At 35.1% G+C, this 20963-nt stretch overlaps 2 protein-coding genes across 4 annotated transcripts in view; one reads left to right on the forward strand and one right to left on the reverse strand.

Annotated features, from left to right (window-relative positions):
- LOC117319019 (glycosaminoglycan xylosylkinase-like) overlaps positions 1 to 20963 on the reverse strand; it is a 65465-nt gene that overhangs the window by 21445 nt on the left and 23057 nt on the right. The gene's annotated exons all lie outside the window — the stretch shown is intronic.
- LOC117318987 (potassium channel subfamily T member 2-like) overlaps positions 692 to 20963 on the forward strand; it is a 203242-nt gene continuing 182970 nt past the window's right edge. The window contains exon 1 of one of the 3 annotated variants that reach the window (XM_033873919.1): positions 692 to 1160. Coding sequence is in view for 2 of the 3 variants with exons in the window: in XM_033873916.1 (XP_033729807.1) it covers positions 20842 to 20872 (31 nt within the window). In the remaining variant the exon portion in view is untranslated. Of the gene's footprint in view, positions 1161 to 20078; positions 20873 to 20963 lie in introns of those variants that run through there. The other 2 variants (XM_033873916.1, XM_033873903.1) reach the window with 2 other exon arrangements.

Consider the following 20963-nt stretch of genomic DNA (forward strand, 5'->3'; position numbering starts at 1 on the left):
GCCCCAGCATGCTACAGGCCCAATTTCAACTCACTGGGCCTTATGGTTAATGATAAGAAGTTGGTAAGAGATTTTAGCCTAATTGACCCCTGTGACCTTGAATGTAGTTCAAGGTCATTTATTTTAACAACCTTGGTAGCCCTACTTCCCAGCATGCTACAGACCCAAGATAACCTCCCTGGCCAATATTAGATTGAATTAAAGATTTTTGGTAGGGGGTACTTTTAATGCAAGAGTGCAAGGGTTGGGGGACACATTTTATGCCAGAATAAAAAAGTATCCGAATACTGTTTGGTTGGTGGGTACATATTATGCATGACACATGTTACTATTGTAACAATGCTGAGAAGGATAAAATTAGCTTGCATGAATATATACATTATTTTAGGATTGAAAATTCCTGTTCAGAACTTGTTAATAAGAGAACCTTTGATCAACCAAGTAAATTACAATACATTCCCAGGTTATTGCAATATCAGTGGCTAACAATGTGTTTCAGATTAAGATAATATCTGATAGGGGAGTAACGGATATACGAGTACCCCACTGCCTGCAACTCAATGAACAATGCTAATGAATAATTAAGCCAGTACCAACTGGAATTCATCAATACTGACAGTGGTGGTACATGATCGGTTAGCCTATACCTGTATGCACAGCACTTTTCTTGATAATCACAGTAGTAGGCAGTCTATTTTTGAAAATTAATTAATTCTACTTGAGAAGACATGACAGGAAGATGACCCATATGTATGACATCTGTATGGTGTTGGATACCAGTGAAGGTATTATTTGTTTGAGGAACTAGTGTTAATGACATATGATAGATAGCGATCTTGACTGCTGCAGCACCTTTGTTGTAGAACAACAATGCATGACTCTCACTAGTCACATGTTGATGTTACCATGCCTGCCATTCTACAAAATCTATTACAACTGTTTGAGTGACGTAGTGAATTTAAAACTCAATATATTTTGATTTACCAGGTACATTAATTTCGAAGATAAAATTACAAGGAGCTCGATCCTGGATATATATCTGTCTTGTTTGATATATTGTATGTCATTCAGAAGAAACTATCTGTATAAGTTGTGTTGTATGAAGTCATTTATCAAACATCTGTGCCATGGAGCTTAATGGACTACACACTAAAATGAAGGTAACATCATAATATTTTACACTTTTCCTCCATTTATGAATTTTATTGTAACTTTCTACTAAACATGGAAAGGAATTGTAGATGTTTTTTGTGTGACTTTATTATCCAATTTCCATAAGAAACATAAACTTTCAACAACTTACCAGTTAGTTCTCAGTCTGTTATAAATACTATTGATTTTCCATATTAACTTTGCCTCTAAATGGTTTTTGTGACTTCATAGAGAATTTCCCAAAAGAAAGCTTATCTTTCAACAATTCACCATTTTGTCTCAGTCTTACAGTTTTCCCAGGGGAAAAAAACTGGCCACCTCCTCCCCATTATTGGATTAAGGGTGAAGCTATTGGTCTGCTGATAAAAATTCACCCTTCCCAGCACATATTGTAGATGTATAACATCCATGCAAGCAGAAGGTTTTAATTTTGCTATCAAACAATTTCTGTTCTATTATCATTCTACAGAAGTTTGTATTAACACCATTCTAATTTATCATTTACATTCATTAACCATGATCTTTATTGAAAAAAAAATAGATTGCATTCACATTGACAATGAATACAGTATGACAACAGTTTATTAGTCATATCTATAATTCAGGAATTATTTCAAAAAAATTTGTGTTGGTTTTCTAAAATTATCAAACTTATTCAGGTTTTTCCTGTATGTTAACTCACTAGGAGACTGGTACATGGACATATACAAAGATTATAAGACTCTTTCATATTTGTGTATGTAGGATAGGGATATTCCACCCGAGGGGTCACAAAATGTGGTGAAACCTGAGGCTTGCCGAGGGTTTTACCACATTTTGTGATCCCGAGGGTGGAATATCCCTATCCTACATACACACATAATGAAAGAGCCTTTTTCTGTCATACCACTACCAAATTTCTGGCGAAAGTGTCCCTCAGCCATCCATATTCTTCATTTAAAATTTTTTTTTATTTGACGTTTATACTAAAAATACTTATGATATTCTGAAAGATCATACCCCATTTTGGCAAACTAAGTTTGCACACAAATTTCATTCCTTCTGTGCTTAAGTGAAAAACGAATGAACAAAATGAATGAAAATTACCGTTACTTGACCGACTTTTACGTGGCCGTGATCAAATTGTCAACATCCGAGAAAAAGAAGTTCTATCAACAATACTTTGAAAAATCCAATGCTGAAATGATTTTTTCCAATTTTACTGATGATTTGATTTGCACCTCGACATATTTGATCATTTCACGGAACACACTGTACTTTGTATTGCCAAGCCACATTTTTTTATTTAAATACTACGTCACGACTGTCATTGGAATTCCATTCATACAGATGTCGATCTCGATCGCCATGACGCGGCGATGTTTCGTGGGTGGTAATTTTAAATTCACAGTGATTTTGGCAACTTCATGTGTGAAGCAGCGAACAGTGACTCGATACGAGTATTCGATCCTTTCTGTGACATAGGATTATATGTGTTTAACCAGTTTTCTTGATAGAATGCCTTATGACGAAGGTAGGTCCGTCGATAACGATGAAAGGCTAGGATAACAGTTAGTTTTCCTGGTTACTCTACACAAATATACAGTAGACTCTGTTGTAAAAATAGAATAAATATTTCTATATATGAATATTGAGGGGTGTCATTTGTACCGAATGTTCCAAATACACAGGTTATATTACTGAGTTCAGTAGGCCTAGAGTGAACAATCCAGGCCCCTGTGCTGACGGAACGGAACCATTTCATCGGTTATGATGTTTGACATTTTCTTTTTTATAAACTTTTCTTTTTTTATTTATGGCTTTTATTCAACTTCCTATCATTGCCAGGTGATTGTGTGTGTTTGCATGTTTTAAATGGCAAATGAAAAACCTGTAGGGTAGGCCAGTCTTTACTGTAACTGTTACAACAGGACTGTAGGCCTAGTCTACTACTCTATGTATACAGTAACGGAGTTATATTTCGCTTAGATGAAATGTCTAATCGTTTAACCGTGTAGCCCTATTGGTTTATAGCTGATATGATATATATTTATCTCAGAATGTGTGTATTTTTATAGTTAAATCCTACGTTTCAACCGACACCGACGATATAATAAATCTAAGGACTGTCAAATGTAAATACAAGCACACGACGTTGTAAGAGTTGTCCCCCTTGAACGCAGATAACTCCGCGCGCGTGAAATGCTATGTAAGATCGATAGATTTATCTTACATACCTATCTTACATACCTATCTTACATGGGCAAACTCTATCCAACATGGCGCGATATGAGAGAAAGGTTGATAAAAAACTAATATGATGGCCTACTTCTTGGGGCAAAGCTTCTTTTTACACATCAAGGCTAATACAAAGATTTCCTGCTATCTTTGACACTCTGGTGATGTCTACCAAGCTGGTAACAGTGTTACATAGATTCAGTATTCAAAGGTACTGCAGGAACAGGACAGCTTTGGGAATTATGTAGTACACTGAGAAATGGCACAAAATGAAAATGGATCAATCTTAGATGTCATCCCCACAAAGCTGGATTCTACCATGGGATTTCTACCATATTCGTTAGAGAAGTAATGTATTGTATAGTAAGGCACGATCATTGATCAAAGATGAATTAGGATTTTGTCCCATTCCTACTAGAATCTGTTGATAACTGATGTTTTATTTTGGCATTAGTGTGGAATTAGTACATTTGTATGTACATACAAACTTCATGGAATATAGACAGATTGTTCCATCATGGGACAACTATACAGCAGTACCCTCCTTGCTTGTTGTGACCCACCACCTTCTTCATCTTTTTGCCTTCTTAAACACCCTGCACATCATTTGGTATCCAAGTGGAGGATAAAAACTCTTGATTAAATCTGAACAGACAGGCATTGACTCTGTGTCTTTTTAGTAACTATTTTAGCTATAAAACTTCCCAAACTACAAACAGAGAACCTTAAGTCAATTCAATAATGTGAGTGAAATTACGATATTTCCTTTCCTGAACATGATCAGTTATATGATTATTTGATGAAGTCTTAAGAAACAAGACAATCACTGCTTTGTTGCGTTGATTCATAACCAAAATCTTGACGTGGGAAACTCTTAAAACATTTTACAACTTAATGAAAGCAACAATGCTGATAATCACATTTCCTATTGAGCATTGTATGTAACAGTTGAAATTGTTATCATCAACACAGTGTAGACAACTTGGTGCTATTTGTCTGATTATAATATCTCTCATACCAATATTTTAATAACTTTAATCAATTCATTTACGAAAATAGTTCAAGAATAAAAAGATATTTGACAACTATTTCCTGGTGAGTTTTGTTAATAATACAACTACTTAGAATCAATGCAAAACTTTCTTGACCAGAAACCTTTTTGTTTGTTTTTGTTTAACGTCCTATTAACAGCCAGGGTAATTTAAGGCTGTGCCAGGTTTTGGAGGTGGAGGAAAGCCGGAGTACCCGGAGAAAAACCACCGGCCTACGGTCAGTACTTGGCAACTGCCCCACGTAGGTTTCGAACTCGCAACCCAGAGGTGGAAGGCTAGTGTTAAAGTGTCGGGACACCTTAACCACTCGGCCACCGTGGCCCCTAAACCAGAAACCAATAGAGTAATGAAGAGTATGTATACCTGTCCCATACAAAATGAAAAAGATAGAAATATAACAGGAATTGTTCAATTAATTACACATCAGGGTAACAAAGCACGAGTGTCAAAGAGAAAATTGAGAGAGGAGTTCCCTGGACAATTCCAAATACTAAGGTAAATACTAAGGTAAATACTAAGGTCAGTATTTTTTTCCAAGCATCATTGAATCTAGATGCTCTTGTAAAGCATACCAAGATCAGTAGAAACCTAAGGAATAGATATCAGGATTCAGGACAATAGTAACTTGTTCAACAACGGCCAACTGCTCTTATATCATTAAGGAAAAACAACATAATTTAATGATCCTGTACCAGAAAATTAACTAATGAGAGATGGATAAAAATGATAAACAATCTTCACGAGTCCGAGAATTTGTTTATCCCGCTTGTCAAGTTCAAATTCTCCCAATGTAGCAACTGAATTCTGTGAACCAAATCACTACGCGACAATGAATGAAAGCTTATCATCTATTTTAGATGCACGACTCATATCTTCTGTACTATATTTGTAAATGATATAATTTTACAAAACAAATTATTTGTTTGACAATCCTTGTGTCTGTGTGATTTATTAATAGGTAACTTGTGTAAATGACTCCGCTCAAATATATTCGAAGATGACACCGTCATCGCGAAGTTGAACGTCACAGCTGAATATTAGACTAATCATTGTCAGATTCAATTATCTGACCTTTCCTGGATTTCTTAGGTATGCTATTACTGGTTATAGTGACGTTAAATGTTCATTCTGAGATCAATTTATTCAAGACACCTTGCATTTCAACAAACATTTCGGAAACCGAGCTGGAGTGCAGAACAATATGTATTTCACGTTTGTCAGCGTGTTTACACGAAATCTCATTAGTTTACTGACACGAGACAAATGTTCCAAAATGATTTTTACATTTTTGTGTTTGGGATAAATATTCGTAATAAAGGTAAGTGGAATGATAAAAAGTGTTTATTGGTTTTTTTTTTTTTCTGTTGGTACAATATCCATACCGAATGACACCAAACTGTATATATATATATATAGCTACTACTGTTACCAGACAAAGGGAAGCTCTAGGCTTATAGGCCTACGTTAGATGCCGCGACCGTTTCATTCAAATGACTATGATTATAGGGACAGCGATTTAACCATTTTGTATTATATTTGTTCATTGTTTTGATGATTCATTCAGGCTATCGGGGTCCTGACTGAATATCAAGAATCAAGGGGGAGGTGGGGTGTCAGTTATGGCTCGCTATAATCGATGCAATATCTCGCTTCTGTGCGTCGTCTATTTTACCCACACTCTGAGGTGCCCAGTTTCTAATAATCCATATATAATATATATACATGTATATCAATTCCACTCTACTACTATATAAATAGTCTATTTATAATTAGCAGTAGAGTGGAATTGATATATATTATATATGGATTATTAGAAACTGGGCACCTGTGATTTCACCATCATCTAATTATATTTTGTACGACTCAACCCCAAGATTAATTAACATTTCCATGAGGACACCCCTCGATCTCACCCAGTTATGCTAATGCTGACCACCGGCAAATCCACAAAACATGTCCATGTTGATCTTTTGAAGACAGACGATAAAAAAGAATACCTGAGAGTGGTAAAAATAGTCTGTGGTCAAAGGCCAGAGGTAAACTAATCAGATTTGTTGGGGGTCACAAATGACCGATTGAAGGCTTAGAAAGTGGTTACACACCGCGGTGTGTAAACAAAACAATAACACACTGCTACAAATTTTATCATGTGCCATATCAGTGAAACAAGCGTAGTTATTGGATAAACAGTGATATATAATGCATAAATAACATCTAAGATAGAATGGATCGAGTCATTGTTTTTAGAAAAGCACATGGTTCAAAATAATAAACATTTTACCCAGAGGCTCAAGCAAGAAGTAAATGAACCATTTTCTACACACCACCACATCATCTTAATTACTATTACCAGGTGGCTCTGCTTCAGTACCTATATACAATCCACAGTGTCATGATCATCTATCGACTATTGGGAAAAGTTACACATGAAAAAAGTCACCACATGTATAAAACAGGACATGGGGCTAAAGCTAAAAACGGTATAACAGCAGCAGGGTGCAAGTGAATTAAGATATTGATTGAAGGCTTTTCCATGGAGTAACGCTGTCTTACCATTGATTTGCCCAGCACTAGGATCCAGCACAGAATATGTTCGTTCTAAAGACTGGCAGTTTCCCTAAGATAATATTACTTTTATTTGGTGTGGAAGGATTTAAACAACAGCTGACAAGGTCAAATGAATAAATTTGTAGAATTCTGTGCTTCTTGGCAGAAATATTTGGAATGCTGGATTTGTAATGCATTATGTCGTCAAGAGGAAGATCTTCTTTTGGCTATCCTGTTATTTCAGGTAGGTACAGCTTAAACAACTTCTCATGTGACATCTAGGTCCCTACTGCTTAGTGACCCTAATATGCTTCTGACTGGTGACCTGGAATGTTTAAGGGAAGGCATCCTTCCTGCTTGGTGACCTGGAGAGGAGGATTAAAGGGAGAGGTAGCTTTCTTGCTTGGTATCCTGGAGGGTTGAAGTGAGCAACAGATGTGTCATTGATTAGTAACCTGGAGGGACTAAATGATTGACAATGTATTCCCCATAGTACAGCTAGGTCTCCTAACATCAGAACCGTATAACTATATCAATAATGACTGATTTGATTTACAAATTGACATTGATTTTTGGGTGGGAATTGTTTGTGTAGTAATCCTGAGGTGTGTAATATTTCTATGAGGTTTACTTTACATTATTTCGATGCAAGAATTCAATTTAATGTATAAACATCAATTCACAACAAGTTTGTTATGGGGATTGGTGGAAAATGACTATATCAACACAAACTCTTTATACATAATTACAACATGATCATTCCAATCATTCTTTAATCAAGCATTAATTCAAACAACCCCTTTCCCATAAAAAAGGTAGAGGTGCACTCATTATAACAATTTAACTTATTCAGAGAAGCCAACATTCTGAAGGTGATCCAACTTGACAATCTTTTGACCCAGTTTTTCAAACTGAAAAATTTCATATCGATTTGATTTGTTGATGCAGTATTCCTTATAGTGAACTGCAGGATTTTCTTTTCACAACTTATTCTTTGTTGATTGCCCAGGTTCTTTAATTAAAATGTATTAGTGTTAATACACATTTTCACCCATATACATTTAGTACCCTCGTCAAATTTCAGACTGATTGGACCTTTCCCTGATAGAACATTTATGGGATGAGTTGGACAGACTTAGGATAAGATGTCAATGTCACTCAGTTGGTGTTGGCACTGGATGAGGAATGGAACCATTTATCAATAAAGAGGGTCAATATCCTGATCAATCCAATGCACAAGAGTCGGTGCAACTATTGCAGCTTGTGGGGGGCATATATGATATTGATAGGCTCAGAATGCTGGTCATTTTAAGATGGATCTCTTGCATCAACCTGAAATTTGATGAGAGTATTAAAATGTTCACAGACAACAACAGAGTGGTTCATTATTACATTCTATAATATCTTTTAATGTAGTGGTGGTGGTTATATTTGTTTGTTCCATCTTATTTATGTTATTGCCTGTTATTGATACAGGTCTGCTGTCTTATAATTGACCCAAAGGTGTTCCAAGGATATTGACTTTTGTGTATTTAGTTTCATCAAGAATTCATGTCAGGGTGTTACACTTCTCAAAGCTATTTATTGATACATTTGTAAATACATTTACAATACAAAACAGCCCTAAAAATATTTGATTAATATTGGTAAGGGCACTAGCATGTTATGCCATTATTCATATAACTGTTCAACAACCAAAATTTGTGGGCCAATACTTTTTCTCATAATAGAATTGCTCAGGGGAACAGAATTACAGTTGGTAATGGGAATATCCTCATGCTCCACTATGAAGAGGTATTGGTGGGCTTATACCGGATGCATTGTACCAATAAAGAGTGGTTAATTGGAGGTACTTGTCCTGGAAATGGGTTTCATTTTATCCCAAAAAGCTTTCAACGAGAATATCTCATTATGACAAATTTTTTGGAGATCACAATAAGAGTGACTGGTAATCAACTGAGATTTGCATGCAGCATGAAAATAAAGCTTTTCACTTCATTTAGAGCAATTTATCAATATAATTTGAAAGTTGACATCTATGACAATAGTTTGATATTTATTGACTGGTCCTGACTTTGAAATTCAGGATATACCGACTGAGTGATATTGTATTGCAAAAAATATAAGTGCAGTCACATTGCACAAGCTTCAGAATTCTTACTTGAATCAATAAATTTCAGTCTAATTATTGTACAATTACACAATTAATACAGCTCTAATCGGTTTCTAAGTTGTCACATACAGTCACAATTATATATATACTGATGCCTGATTTTTCACGTTGTTTGAGACATACATCAAAGCTCCAGTCTGAAGAGTATTAACTTGACATACATGGAGTTGGTTCATGTGTGTGTGTAAGACCTTCTTACCCAAAACTTTTGGAGATATGTTAGCTAGGTGTCTTGTTCCTTCGAAACTTTATTATTCATTTCTTTAATGACAAATGTGTCTATTGATCTGTGTGCAAAAGTTTATAATAAAAACAACTCAATCCATGACATGTAGACCTAAATAATAAAAATTTGTGACTTGACTAATGAACACTATGTTGTGATTATATATAGGTACCACAGCAGGAACTACTTCGTGGTTTCAGTTATTTCAGAATTTTTTATTTCAGTAATAAAATGGATAAATACATTATAGTGAACCAAAGCAGGTTTTCAATAATACTACGCTGTTGCTGAAATTGTTTCCAACTTCAATATTTTCGAAGTTGACTGCATGTACATGTGTAAAAGAAGAGAGTATATATACGCAAAGGGATGTAGTTTGTTCATTCAACCAACACTGACAAAATTGTCGGTTTTTGTGATTTTATTGGTTACAAAATTTGCAAAAATTAGATACCCCAAAAATCTGCGGAGATCCACAATAGAGCTATGGTTAAATATCATTATCATAAAACTTGAAACAAATTACCATTCATATGTTCTCTTGGGAAATCTTAAATCTGTACAGCTAGCCAATACTTTTGGTAATATTACTGGAGAAAAGTCTTATTAGATATTGAAAATAAAATATATCTCTTACACTGATCTGAGTCCAAATATAGACAGCTTTCATTCACATCACAGCCAGCTAGGGATGTTTAAAACTGCTTATTGATTAAGGTAATTTCTTAAAACCACTTTCTAGCATATGTCACATAAATACACAATTTATTATATCAGAGATGTAATTGTGATGGTCTGCACATGTAATTTTGTTTTAGACAATTAATTGCAATATAAAATAATGAGGGCACACGTTCTTGAATTTGATTCATCATTTTTGAGTGTTTGTTGCCGAAAGATATTTCCTTTTGGCCATCATGATTAGATCTATAGTGAACTCTATTCAAAGAGATTACCAGCAATGTTGAGGGTATTCAATTGGTTCAAAGAGATTACCAGTGGTGTTAAGGGTATTCAAGTGGTTCAAAGAGATAAGCAGTGGTGTAAAGGGTATTCAATTGGTTCAAAGAGATTACCAGCAATGTTGAGGGTATTCAATTGGTTCAAAGAGATTACCAGTAATGTTGAGGGTATTTAATTGGTTCAAAGAGATTACCAGCAATGTTGAGGGTATTCAATTGGTTCAAAGAGATTACCAGTGGTGTAAAGGGTATTCAATTGGTTCAAAGATATTACCAGCAATGTTGAGGGTATTCAATTGGTTCAAAGAGATTACCAGTTATGTTGAGGGTATTCGATTGGTTCAAAGAGATTACCAGCAATGTTGAAGGTATTCAATTGGTTCAAAGAGATTACCAGTGGTGTAAAGGGTATTCAAGTGGTTCAAAGAGATTACCAGTAATGTTGAGGGTATTCAATTGGTTCAAAGAGATTACCAGTGGTGTAAAGGGTATTCAAGTGGTTCAAAGAGATTACCAGTAATGTTGAGGGTATTCAATTGGTTCAAAGAGATTACCAGTGGTGTAAAGGGTATTCAATTGGTTCAAAGAGATTACCAGCAATGTTGAGGGTATTCAAGTGGTTCAAAGAGATTACCAGTAATGTTGAGGGTATTCAATTGGTTCAAAGAGATTACCAGCAATGTTGAGGGTATTCAATTGGTTCAAAGAGATTACCAGTAATGTTGAGGGTATTCAATTGGTTCAAAGAGATTACCAGTGGTCTTATGGTTATTCAATTGGTTAAAACTGAAATTTATGATTTATTTCACCATTCTCTTAAAAAATAACCTCAAACTTGTAGTAAATCTACAAAAGATTGAACAAATTATACCAGTATTTAAACAAACAGGGAATACTGTGATTGACCTGGAAGAATGTTCAAAGCCATACTTCAACTGGATCATTTTAACCAATTCAGACATGATTATTTTCCCTGAAAATTTAGGAGAAGTAGTAGTATTGTATATAAGATCCCCAAATATTAGATTCCCCTATAGACACATAGTGACAGCACAGTATATAAGGGCTGAACAAGATCAATATAGACTCAACCAAACTGAATAACACAAGACAAGAGAAATATAGACCAGATTATATCTGAATTGAAAATCAATGAAAATCAATTTTGAAAGAATGCCACACATAATCACAACTGGTGCAGTCTGGTTTAACCGATGAATCCTATTGTTTATATGGATATTGATAAAAAGGTTTAAATAGAATAACTGATAATTCTGAATGCTGCCTCTTCTACACTATTAATGGTATATTATGAAATATTGTCTATCATATAGTACAGACTAGCATACAATAATGTATATGTACCTCTACTATGTACATTCCAAGAAAAGCATACATCATCAAATGCTTTTCAAAATTCACTCATTCCTAACTTAGCTTCTAAAGGTCATGTAACAGCATAGAGGATATCTATTTTGTGACTTTACTATTGAATCTTCTTTGAATACATTTTTATCTCAAGCAAATTCCTGAATAGACATCTGTCCAAAATTCTCTGAATAAAACTACATATAACCATATTGATATTGATCCATGAACTTAAATATCAAGCATAGACTGGTCAATTTGTATTCTGCCTTTTCATTGGTGTTTCAATTGGCTTAAGTTGATATTTGAAGTTGAAGGTTTTATATTTCTCTAGGTCAATTTAACTATGATATCATAATTATATCACTTAAAGGATAAATTTTGTTCCTTTATCATTCTAAACATGTTGATAATTTTTTAAAAACAAATAAATCAATAAGACAGAAAAAAATGTTTCTTTTTTCATTGGAAAGGCAATTATAAACAGGCTTATCTTGATTTGACCTCACTGACAAAAACAGAGACACATTTACAGCAATTTGTTGCTCAAGGGTATTACAGTGTCTGTATTACAGAGTCTGCAATTGTCATGATGGTCTGTGTAGAACCCTCTCTTGGAAATAGAAATCTGTAAACTGTGACAGAACTAGGTTACCATGTGTCATCTTGTCTTGTGATGACCAACCCACTTTGGGAGTATGGTCATGTATCCATAGCCAAAACAATAACACAACTTGGATAGTCATAAAGAAGTGTTATTGGAAGAGTGAGTTCAGACACAATATGAATAGTAAAACTTGTTAATCAACTGGTTTATGGTACGAGTGATACTGTACTGTTACTGGACTTGGCTGACTGACAGTAGTCATGTAGGTAGCTCAATTGGTTACAGCTATGTCCATTTAGCGATTGCAGGTCCCAAGTTTGAGCACTGTATGATTTTATGATTGCATTTTTCTCTTCTATTACATTTGACACCAAATAAATATACCTATGGGATATAGCACCTTGTGTGTTCAGGGTCAAACACTCAACTGAAGGAGGGAGAAGTGTTGTGGAACTTGACTGGGCTTTATGATTCCAATTTGCCAGGTACAGGGTTCAAGTCTCAATCTGGTCATTGCATTTTCACTTTTATTAAGTTAGCAACCCTCAAAATTATATCCATGCTTCCTCTAACCATAAATTGAGGAATATGCAAGGCCAGAGGACCCAAAAGGCACACAACAGACATTATATCACACCGATATAATGTCTGTTGTGTGCCTTTTTGGTCCTCTGGCCTTGCATATTCCTCAATTTATGGTTAGAGTAAGCATCTAGAATTCAGAGGTCTTGAGTGTGGATCCTGATTGCATTTTCCCTCTATTTTCAGACTACAAATTGGCAAACAGAGTTTTCTCATATTGATCAAATTGCATGGGACGGTTTTGAATCCTCTCTAAAGGACAACTAATTAACAAGCTCTGAAAAGATATTTGGTGGGCCTGAAGTTGTAACACCTCATCAAGACATCCATACTATAGTTATGCAAATTTGAAACCAGAATCAGCAGATTAATTTCTTTTTTCAAATTCCCAAAATTGCATTTATACTTATTAAGCCCAAAGCGAAAGCCTAAAGAATCAATAGGCTACATTTCCAATATTTGGTGCCAATTAATATTGGAAAGCATGACCAATTAATTATAAATGTTAGGATGTAAACTGTGTGGGATAACAATAAATTGTAACAGTCATTAACCAGTATAAATCGATACATAAATTAAAGATGGTTTTAGAAACAGTACCATTTATAAGTCAATGATATTATATTGCTGTATTTTTATTTAGATGAAACATTATCTTTTATAAAACGTACCAGGAAAATGTGGCATAAGATCAAAGAATGTCAAAAATTGATATCGGATTTACTGAAAATCTCCAGCATGATTTTGGCAATGGGAATTAATGGCCTTGTTGGGTATACGTTGATTGCTGGATAAATGCATCAAATGCATCAATCATAATAGAAATTTTTCCAATTTATTTGATAAATTATGGCAAAGAAATGTACTTAAAAGGGATATAGGGTCTTCCAGGCTGTAGATTGTCCATGGAAAATTAACTGAGCATGAATTTGCCAAGTTTTCCAACAATTCTATGAAATTTGAAAACTCTTCACCCGCAGTGGACAATTTCCATGACACTGCATATATCCGAAGTGAAGTCTAGACATGAAACATTTTGAATGTGTAATCAAGAATTAGTCAGACTTATATAACATAGAAAAAGAAACATAGGTGAAGTAAATTGTGAGAAAAGAGTTGGAAGCACCTGTCCAACAAATGTGAATGTATGAACGCTTTTATTGGTGAAGTAAATGAAATGTGATTGTACATTTCTGTTGACATTCCATATTACACATTCATTCCAATAGAGATTTACATAATTCAATGTAAATTCTACAGTGTAAACAAATACTTTGTTTTATTATACATGTCAGGAGCAATTCTGCAGTCCCATAGGGAAGTGTCACAGATCGATATAGTCTCTACAGTAATGTGTGCGTGTAAATATAGGAAATCACTATTTTGTATCAATGTATACCAGCTGCTAAGCGTTTTCTTGTTGACACCATTCACTGTTACAGGAGGTGCTGTCCAGCCTCCCTAGACAATATATTTAGATGGGTATTTCAGTCTGTTAACTAATGCACAGTTTACCTAGATCTAACTCAGGTCGGAGTGACATTTCATTCTGAACCTCCAGTTTAACCAGTTATATGTTAGCTTCTAAAGATAAAACAAGGTCATTGATTTCAACAAGCTTGGTAGCCCTTAACCCTAGCATGCTACATGTCAAATTTAAGGTCTCTCATCATGAGTCCTGTTGCTTATTGAGAAAAAGGTATTGAAATGAAAATGTTGACACAGGGTCGGAGATAGACAACAGACAACAGAAGCTGCACCACAGCATAAACTCAATTGCCTCTTTTGGCCATGTGAGCTAAAAATATGTATGTTTTATGAGCCTTTACAGGCATTTAAGTTTGTAAATGTAGTCAGGGTGTTTCAGATAGTCGGTATTACCTCCCTTGTGGTAAATATGTGTTGGTATAGTTAACATTATCAGGTGATAATCAGCATAACCCCCCTTATGGTAAATAGGTGTGTAGCAGTCAATAATATCATATGATACCAATAGTCATAATTACCTCCCTTGTAGTAAATATGTGTGGTTGATGTTATTCTTTGCAATAAACATTAGTGCCAATAAGTGACAAACATCGCTGTGGGTCTGTTTCTCACTTGGGAGAGTGTTTAATGCTATCTCTCCTGGCTATCTATCCACACCTGGACTACTCAAGGTGAGAAATTAAATTAAACTCCGTCATTTTAATTAAACAACTGCATGCAGGCCCCTGGGAAGTGTTGGAATGGTATGTGCTCGCTTTAATTAATTACTTTTGTTTTTGAAATAAGAAGACAGGAATAGTTAGCTTCATAGGGAAGGGATAATTATGATGTATAGATTCTACCTAGAAATAAACGCATAGGAACAATATCTTTAGCTTAAAACATAGGTATCATTTGTAAGTATTCTGAAAAGATCGATCAAATGAAACCCTAGTTACTAAAAGGAAGACAGTAGACCAAGGATTGTCATTTTGTATAAAACTTAACTAATCCCCAAAGGGAACAAGTAGACCAAGGGATACCCTGTTACATAAAAGGAACAATCCCCAAAGGAAACAAGTAGACCAAGGGACACCCTGTTGTATAAAAGGAACAATCCCCAAAGGAAACAAGTAGACCAAGGGACACCCTGTTGTATAAAAGGAACAATCCCCAAAGGAAACAAGTACACCAAGGGATACCCTGTTGTATAAAAGGAACAATCCCCAAAGGGAACAAGTAGACCAAGGGATACCCTGTTGTATAAAAGGAACAATCCCCAAAGGAAACAAGTAGACCAAGGGATACCCTGTTGTATAAAAGGAACAATCCCCAAAGGGAACAAGTAGACCAAGGGATACCCTGTTGTATAAAAGGAACAATCCCCAAAGGGAACAAGTACACCAAGGGATACCCCGTTGTATAAAAGGAACAATCCCCAAAGGAAACAAGTACACCAAGGGATACCCTGTTGTATAAAAGGAACAATCCCCAAAGGAAACAAGTACACCAAGGGACACCCTGTTGTAGAAAAGGAACAATCCCCAAAGGAAACAAGTACACCAAGGGATACCCTGTTGTATAAAAGGAACAATCCCCAAAGGAAACAAGTAGACCAAGGGACACCCTGTTGTATAAAAGGAACAATCCCCAAAGGGAACAAGTAGACCAAGGGACACCCTGTTGTATAAAAGGAACAATCCCCAAAGGAAACAAGTAGACCAAGGGATACCCTGTTGTATAAAAGGAACAATCCCCAAAGGAAACAAGTAGACCAAGGGATATCAAAAGGGACATGTAGCATAGCAATCCCCAATCTGCTATATATATACATGTATTTTGTTTTCTATACTGATCTCTTCATTCAAGGTTGCACATACACATGTGCCCAGAAAGCAATAATGAATTTTGATTCAAGAATCTTGAATCTTGAAAACCGAAAGGGAGCAAAACTGAATCATAACATTTTGTATAAAGGGATGTCCTAGCAACTCCAAAGAGAGGCTAGACCATAAACAAGGAATATGATGGTGTATGATATATCGAATCAACTTCAGAAGGAGGCTAGATACCACACGGTGTAAAAAGAGACACCCTAGCAAATCCAAAAGAATAGAAGACCATGGGTTACCAATGTATATCAATATGTTACCCAATCAAAGCTAAAGGATTGATGTTCTTACACAAAGGCCAGTCGTTTTGTGAATACAGGGACAAATTGGAAAAAAAATTAATGGTTACTGACTCTTCGATTTTGATCTGTACTTTCCTAGATTTTAAATGTAGCAGCTACTTTAGGGCTTGTACAAATGTTTGAAGTGTGAACATCAATATTTATCTATACTGAAGACTGATACAAACTCCATTAAACCAGCTAGAATTTCATATCATTATTATGAGTATGACATAATTTTTTGCAGCAAAAGGAAACAAAAGCATTGATTAACCATTCAAATGCTAAAAATGAGTAAATATTAAAAGTGACGTTCAATAAATCTCATCTTATCAGTTGACTTTTTGTTGAAACTATAATAACCCCTATCCACATATAGTGATTGGTGAAGCACAGGCTGAAAATCCATAATAACAAGTTCTATCTGACAGGGATCATTACTTAACAATCCACAAACAACCCCTGTAATGGTGAGTGCATATATACACCATAATACACATGTCAGTATATCAACATTTTGGCTCTTCTTGTACTTGTACAATATATAAATTTGGAAGGATGTTATGATCTTTATAGGAAAATGTTGTGTTTTAGAAGTATATAAAACGTAATGTATTTTAAGATTATGTAAGAAGTCCTAACAACCTGTCATGTTTTAGGATTATAATAAGAATGTGTTTCAGAAAAAAAGGTGAAACATGAAGATCCTCACACTTTTTCTGGTGAAATAATCAACTGAAGAATATCATTGGCAGCCAATTACATGTGTAGGCACCAGTGTGACTGCAATAATAATTGTCTTAACAAACAAAGCTCCTGCCAGAAGATCACCTATACATTTTCAATGTTGCTGTGCAGTTTTGATCAGCAGCACTTAGTATGATTACATATACCAATGCAGCTTAATTACATACAACATGGAGGAGTATCAGGTCAATTTAGTTACATTGAGCAAATATATATACAAGCTACTACATGTATATAGTTCATTTATTTAGCAATTTTAAGCGTTTCGATGAAACCATAACTTTGAGATCCCAGAGGGATATAGGTGTCCACACTTGAAAGTTCTTCTTGACACATGTAATATATTGACAAAAAATGATTGTACTTTAATATTTCTTCAATCTCAATATTGTAAATGAACAACCAGCAACGAAGAAACCACAAATGACACATTGGAAATATTCATTGATTAATTTTTCAGAAATGGTAATTACAAACTTTAATGTCAAAATCATCTAACTTCTCTTACCCATTTTGTTTCCTGATCAGTCTAAAATTCGACATTTCAGAAAGATTCATTGGGTACCCTCTGAGAAAAAGAAGTAACAAACTTCATGATTACAAGTCTAAATTAAGGGTCAAATAGGGAGTCTTGATCCTTTATGAATTGGGAGGAAAGGAAAACATGTACAAGGATCTGCTATTGTGATTAATGTTTGTATTTGTTGTATCCTAGATATTACTTCCACCATGTCCGACATGTAATGCTACTCCAGACACTCCGCAATCCTATACATAACAACAATAATCAGGATCAGCCAAATTCCATTACTACAGACTCCATGGTATGAGTGTTAATTAGGACAAAACAACTACACCCTATATTATATATAGCTAGCTTCCTCCCTCTATGTAGGTGTACAGGTGCCTATACAACTAACAACCAATGTCTTTTGATTCTTAACATTTAGACTTATATATTTCCAAGATATAAAAGAAAAAAAAAAGTTTTGTATTCAGGTAATTGTCTTTCTATACAATCATTTTCCTTGCAAGCATTACCATTGTAAAATTTTATTTTTATTATCACAAACAAAATTCAAATCTGTAGACACGTTGATTGGTTTGATGAAATGCTTTTATAGTTTATTAACTACTACTCCTGCTTCTATGGATATGCGCTACTGCAGCTGGTACAAGTATATTACTTTGATACTGAGTCTGAATGTTTTACATAGCATGGACTCCCAGTGTGTGAACACATGAGCAACATAACAACAGCGATCAATGAAAGCTCCCTATGTCCCTCATACCAGTAACCCCAGTAAAAGTATGCACCTACTATGAGCCCCTTTGGTCAGACTGCAGGTGATTTCAATGTATATGCCCAATTCTTGAAAGGCGATACAGTGTTAATGCATAATCTTATAATCCGCATATCTCTGCCTGGATATGAAGATAAGGATGACATTGATACTTTTTACTCATATTCATATTTCATGAGGCACAATTACTCAGCCATCTGTGACCATGTGGTACAGCCTGCTTCTTAACTGGAGACTGACTAATCACAACATTGCTACAACCTCAATCAGCCTTTTCAGTGAAGACAGCTTGCCAAAGGTGTACTTCAGTCTTTAAACAATTTACTACAAACATTCAAATTTGATTAAATGCTGAACCATCCGAAGTTAGACATGAATGAACATGCATGTATTTGGATTATAAGCTACATGAGTGTGATGTTTGAGATCAATGGAATTAGTACTGTTATGAAGAGTATAGAGTTTTACTGGTGTCTGTAACTGATGCTGAATGCTATGATTAAAGCAGTGAACTGGAAATATCTGACACAAGACACCATGACTTATGGTATAACTAACATAGCCATGACACCCAGCTTCCACAGCTGCTGATGCTGATGGTTTACCTATGATGAAGCTTACCTGTTAAGAACTATATACCTGTCATTAAGCATTGCATATCATAAGTATTGAGTATTTATCCAGATGAGCTTATTGTGTTGTTTATAAGGTCCAACATGTGAAGGACTGAACACATCTGAATTGTGCCTGTTAGTGTAATGGACACAGAACCTACAGCAGGCTATTGCTGAATTGTTAGTACCTTCCAAACAGGAAGTAGGAATCTCGGTGTGTTTGAATTCATCAATAATGTTACTCGTTAACATCATTTACAGATCTATACTTATCAACACGTCACGGCTATCACACCTTTAGTTCCTCCTCATTAACCTGTGAGGCATGCTTTGACTTGTACACTACTGTCATCATAAAAGTTCTATACCTGTGTTATAAACTGGTCGTTAAATCTACAACAGATTATATAAAGCTTATTGCCAGTGATATTCTGTGGGATGGACATGTCTTTTGGAACACAGGTAACAGTTAATTCACTATTGATTATAGAAAAAATATATCTACCTGTCAGAGAGCCTATCTCCTCTCCATGGAAATGAAAATAAACCTTTTCCTGTCAGATGCCAATGATGTCCAATAATTTGTGAAACACAAGCTGACATATATGATGTTGTGTAAAAGTGCAATACAAATGTAGATCTACTTGTATGTCAAGCACATCATACATGTATTCTCAAGTGAGAGCAGTTTGGGACCTATACTGACATTTGCTCAGATCTAACAACCAGATCACAATATGTCAATGGTCCTTTTATGGGAAATAGAGTGCTTTAGCATTGACTGAATCAATGGTTCATCTTCAGGAAACAGGAACAGCATTGGAACAGCTGCCATCATCATAAAATTTACTTATATTTTTTTTTCAAGTTTTTTTAAGTTCTGTGAGTGAATTTTATATCAGACTTTGCACAATGTTGCACAAGCATTAGCCTCCTCCAAAAGTGGCCTGTAATATTCAATAGTTTTCTGATAAAACTGCCAAGAAATGTTTGCATCCATGCAACCACAATTCCCTATATGAATGAAATTGGGGATCGGACCGAAAGCTTTCAATTTGTGTACGGAAGAGGAAATAATCGTACAAATTCCAATTAAGTAGGAAAACTAATGTTACACTGTCTCCAATCTAGCAGTCTTGCTGCTGGAAATCATGGAAATCAGCAGAAATCCATTTCAACCCTGAATGAATCAGAATATGGGTACATACATATACACTATTAAGACTTGTGTTTGTAAGGAGAGCTTCCATCAGGAAATCACTGTCAGCTAGCTTGACCACCAGACTTGGCAAACAAACGTCAATGGTGATCCTTAAAAAGTGGATAACAACATTCACTCAATTTGAGGAATTTCTGAAAATCCAAGTGCTTTGAAATGAAAGATATATATTTTTCTCTGTTCATAAATCTATGTGACCCTGTAGCATCATAAAAGCTGAAATTTATTGGAGTAGTACAATACTACAGAATATTTATTAGTAACAGATTCTCATAAATCTGTGTGTGTATGATTCAGAAGATTACATTATAAAAGTGAAACCTTACTGGAGTATATATACACCACAACAACTACTGGTAAAATGTAAACAGCTTGGAATATACATTGTTACAGAGAAATTCACAGAGGGCAAGCTTGTGCTCTGGTTTGCCATGTCTTCCACAGACCGTCTCAGTGTTGAGGGTAAGTCATTACAGATATCATCTACTATTTTCAGGGGAGTCTGGAATTATATTTTTTTTTTAAATGGGAAATTTAGAATTAGAATTGCAAC

The sequence above is a fragment of the Pecten maximus genome, chromosome 2 (assembly GCF_902652985.1).
Source record: "Pecten maximus chromosome 2, xPecMax1.1, whole genome shotgun sequence".
NCBI classification, from domain to species: Eukaryota; Metazoa; Mollusca; class Bivalvia; order Pectinida; family Pectinidae; genus Pecten; species Pecten maximus.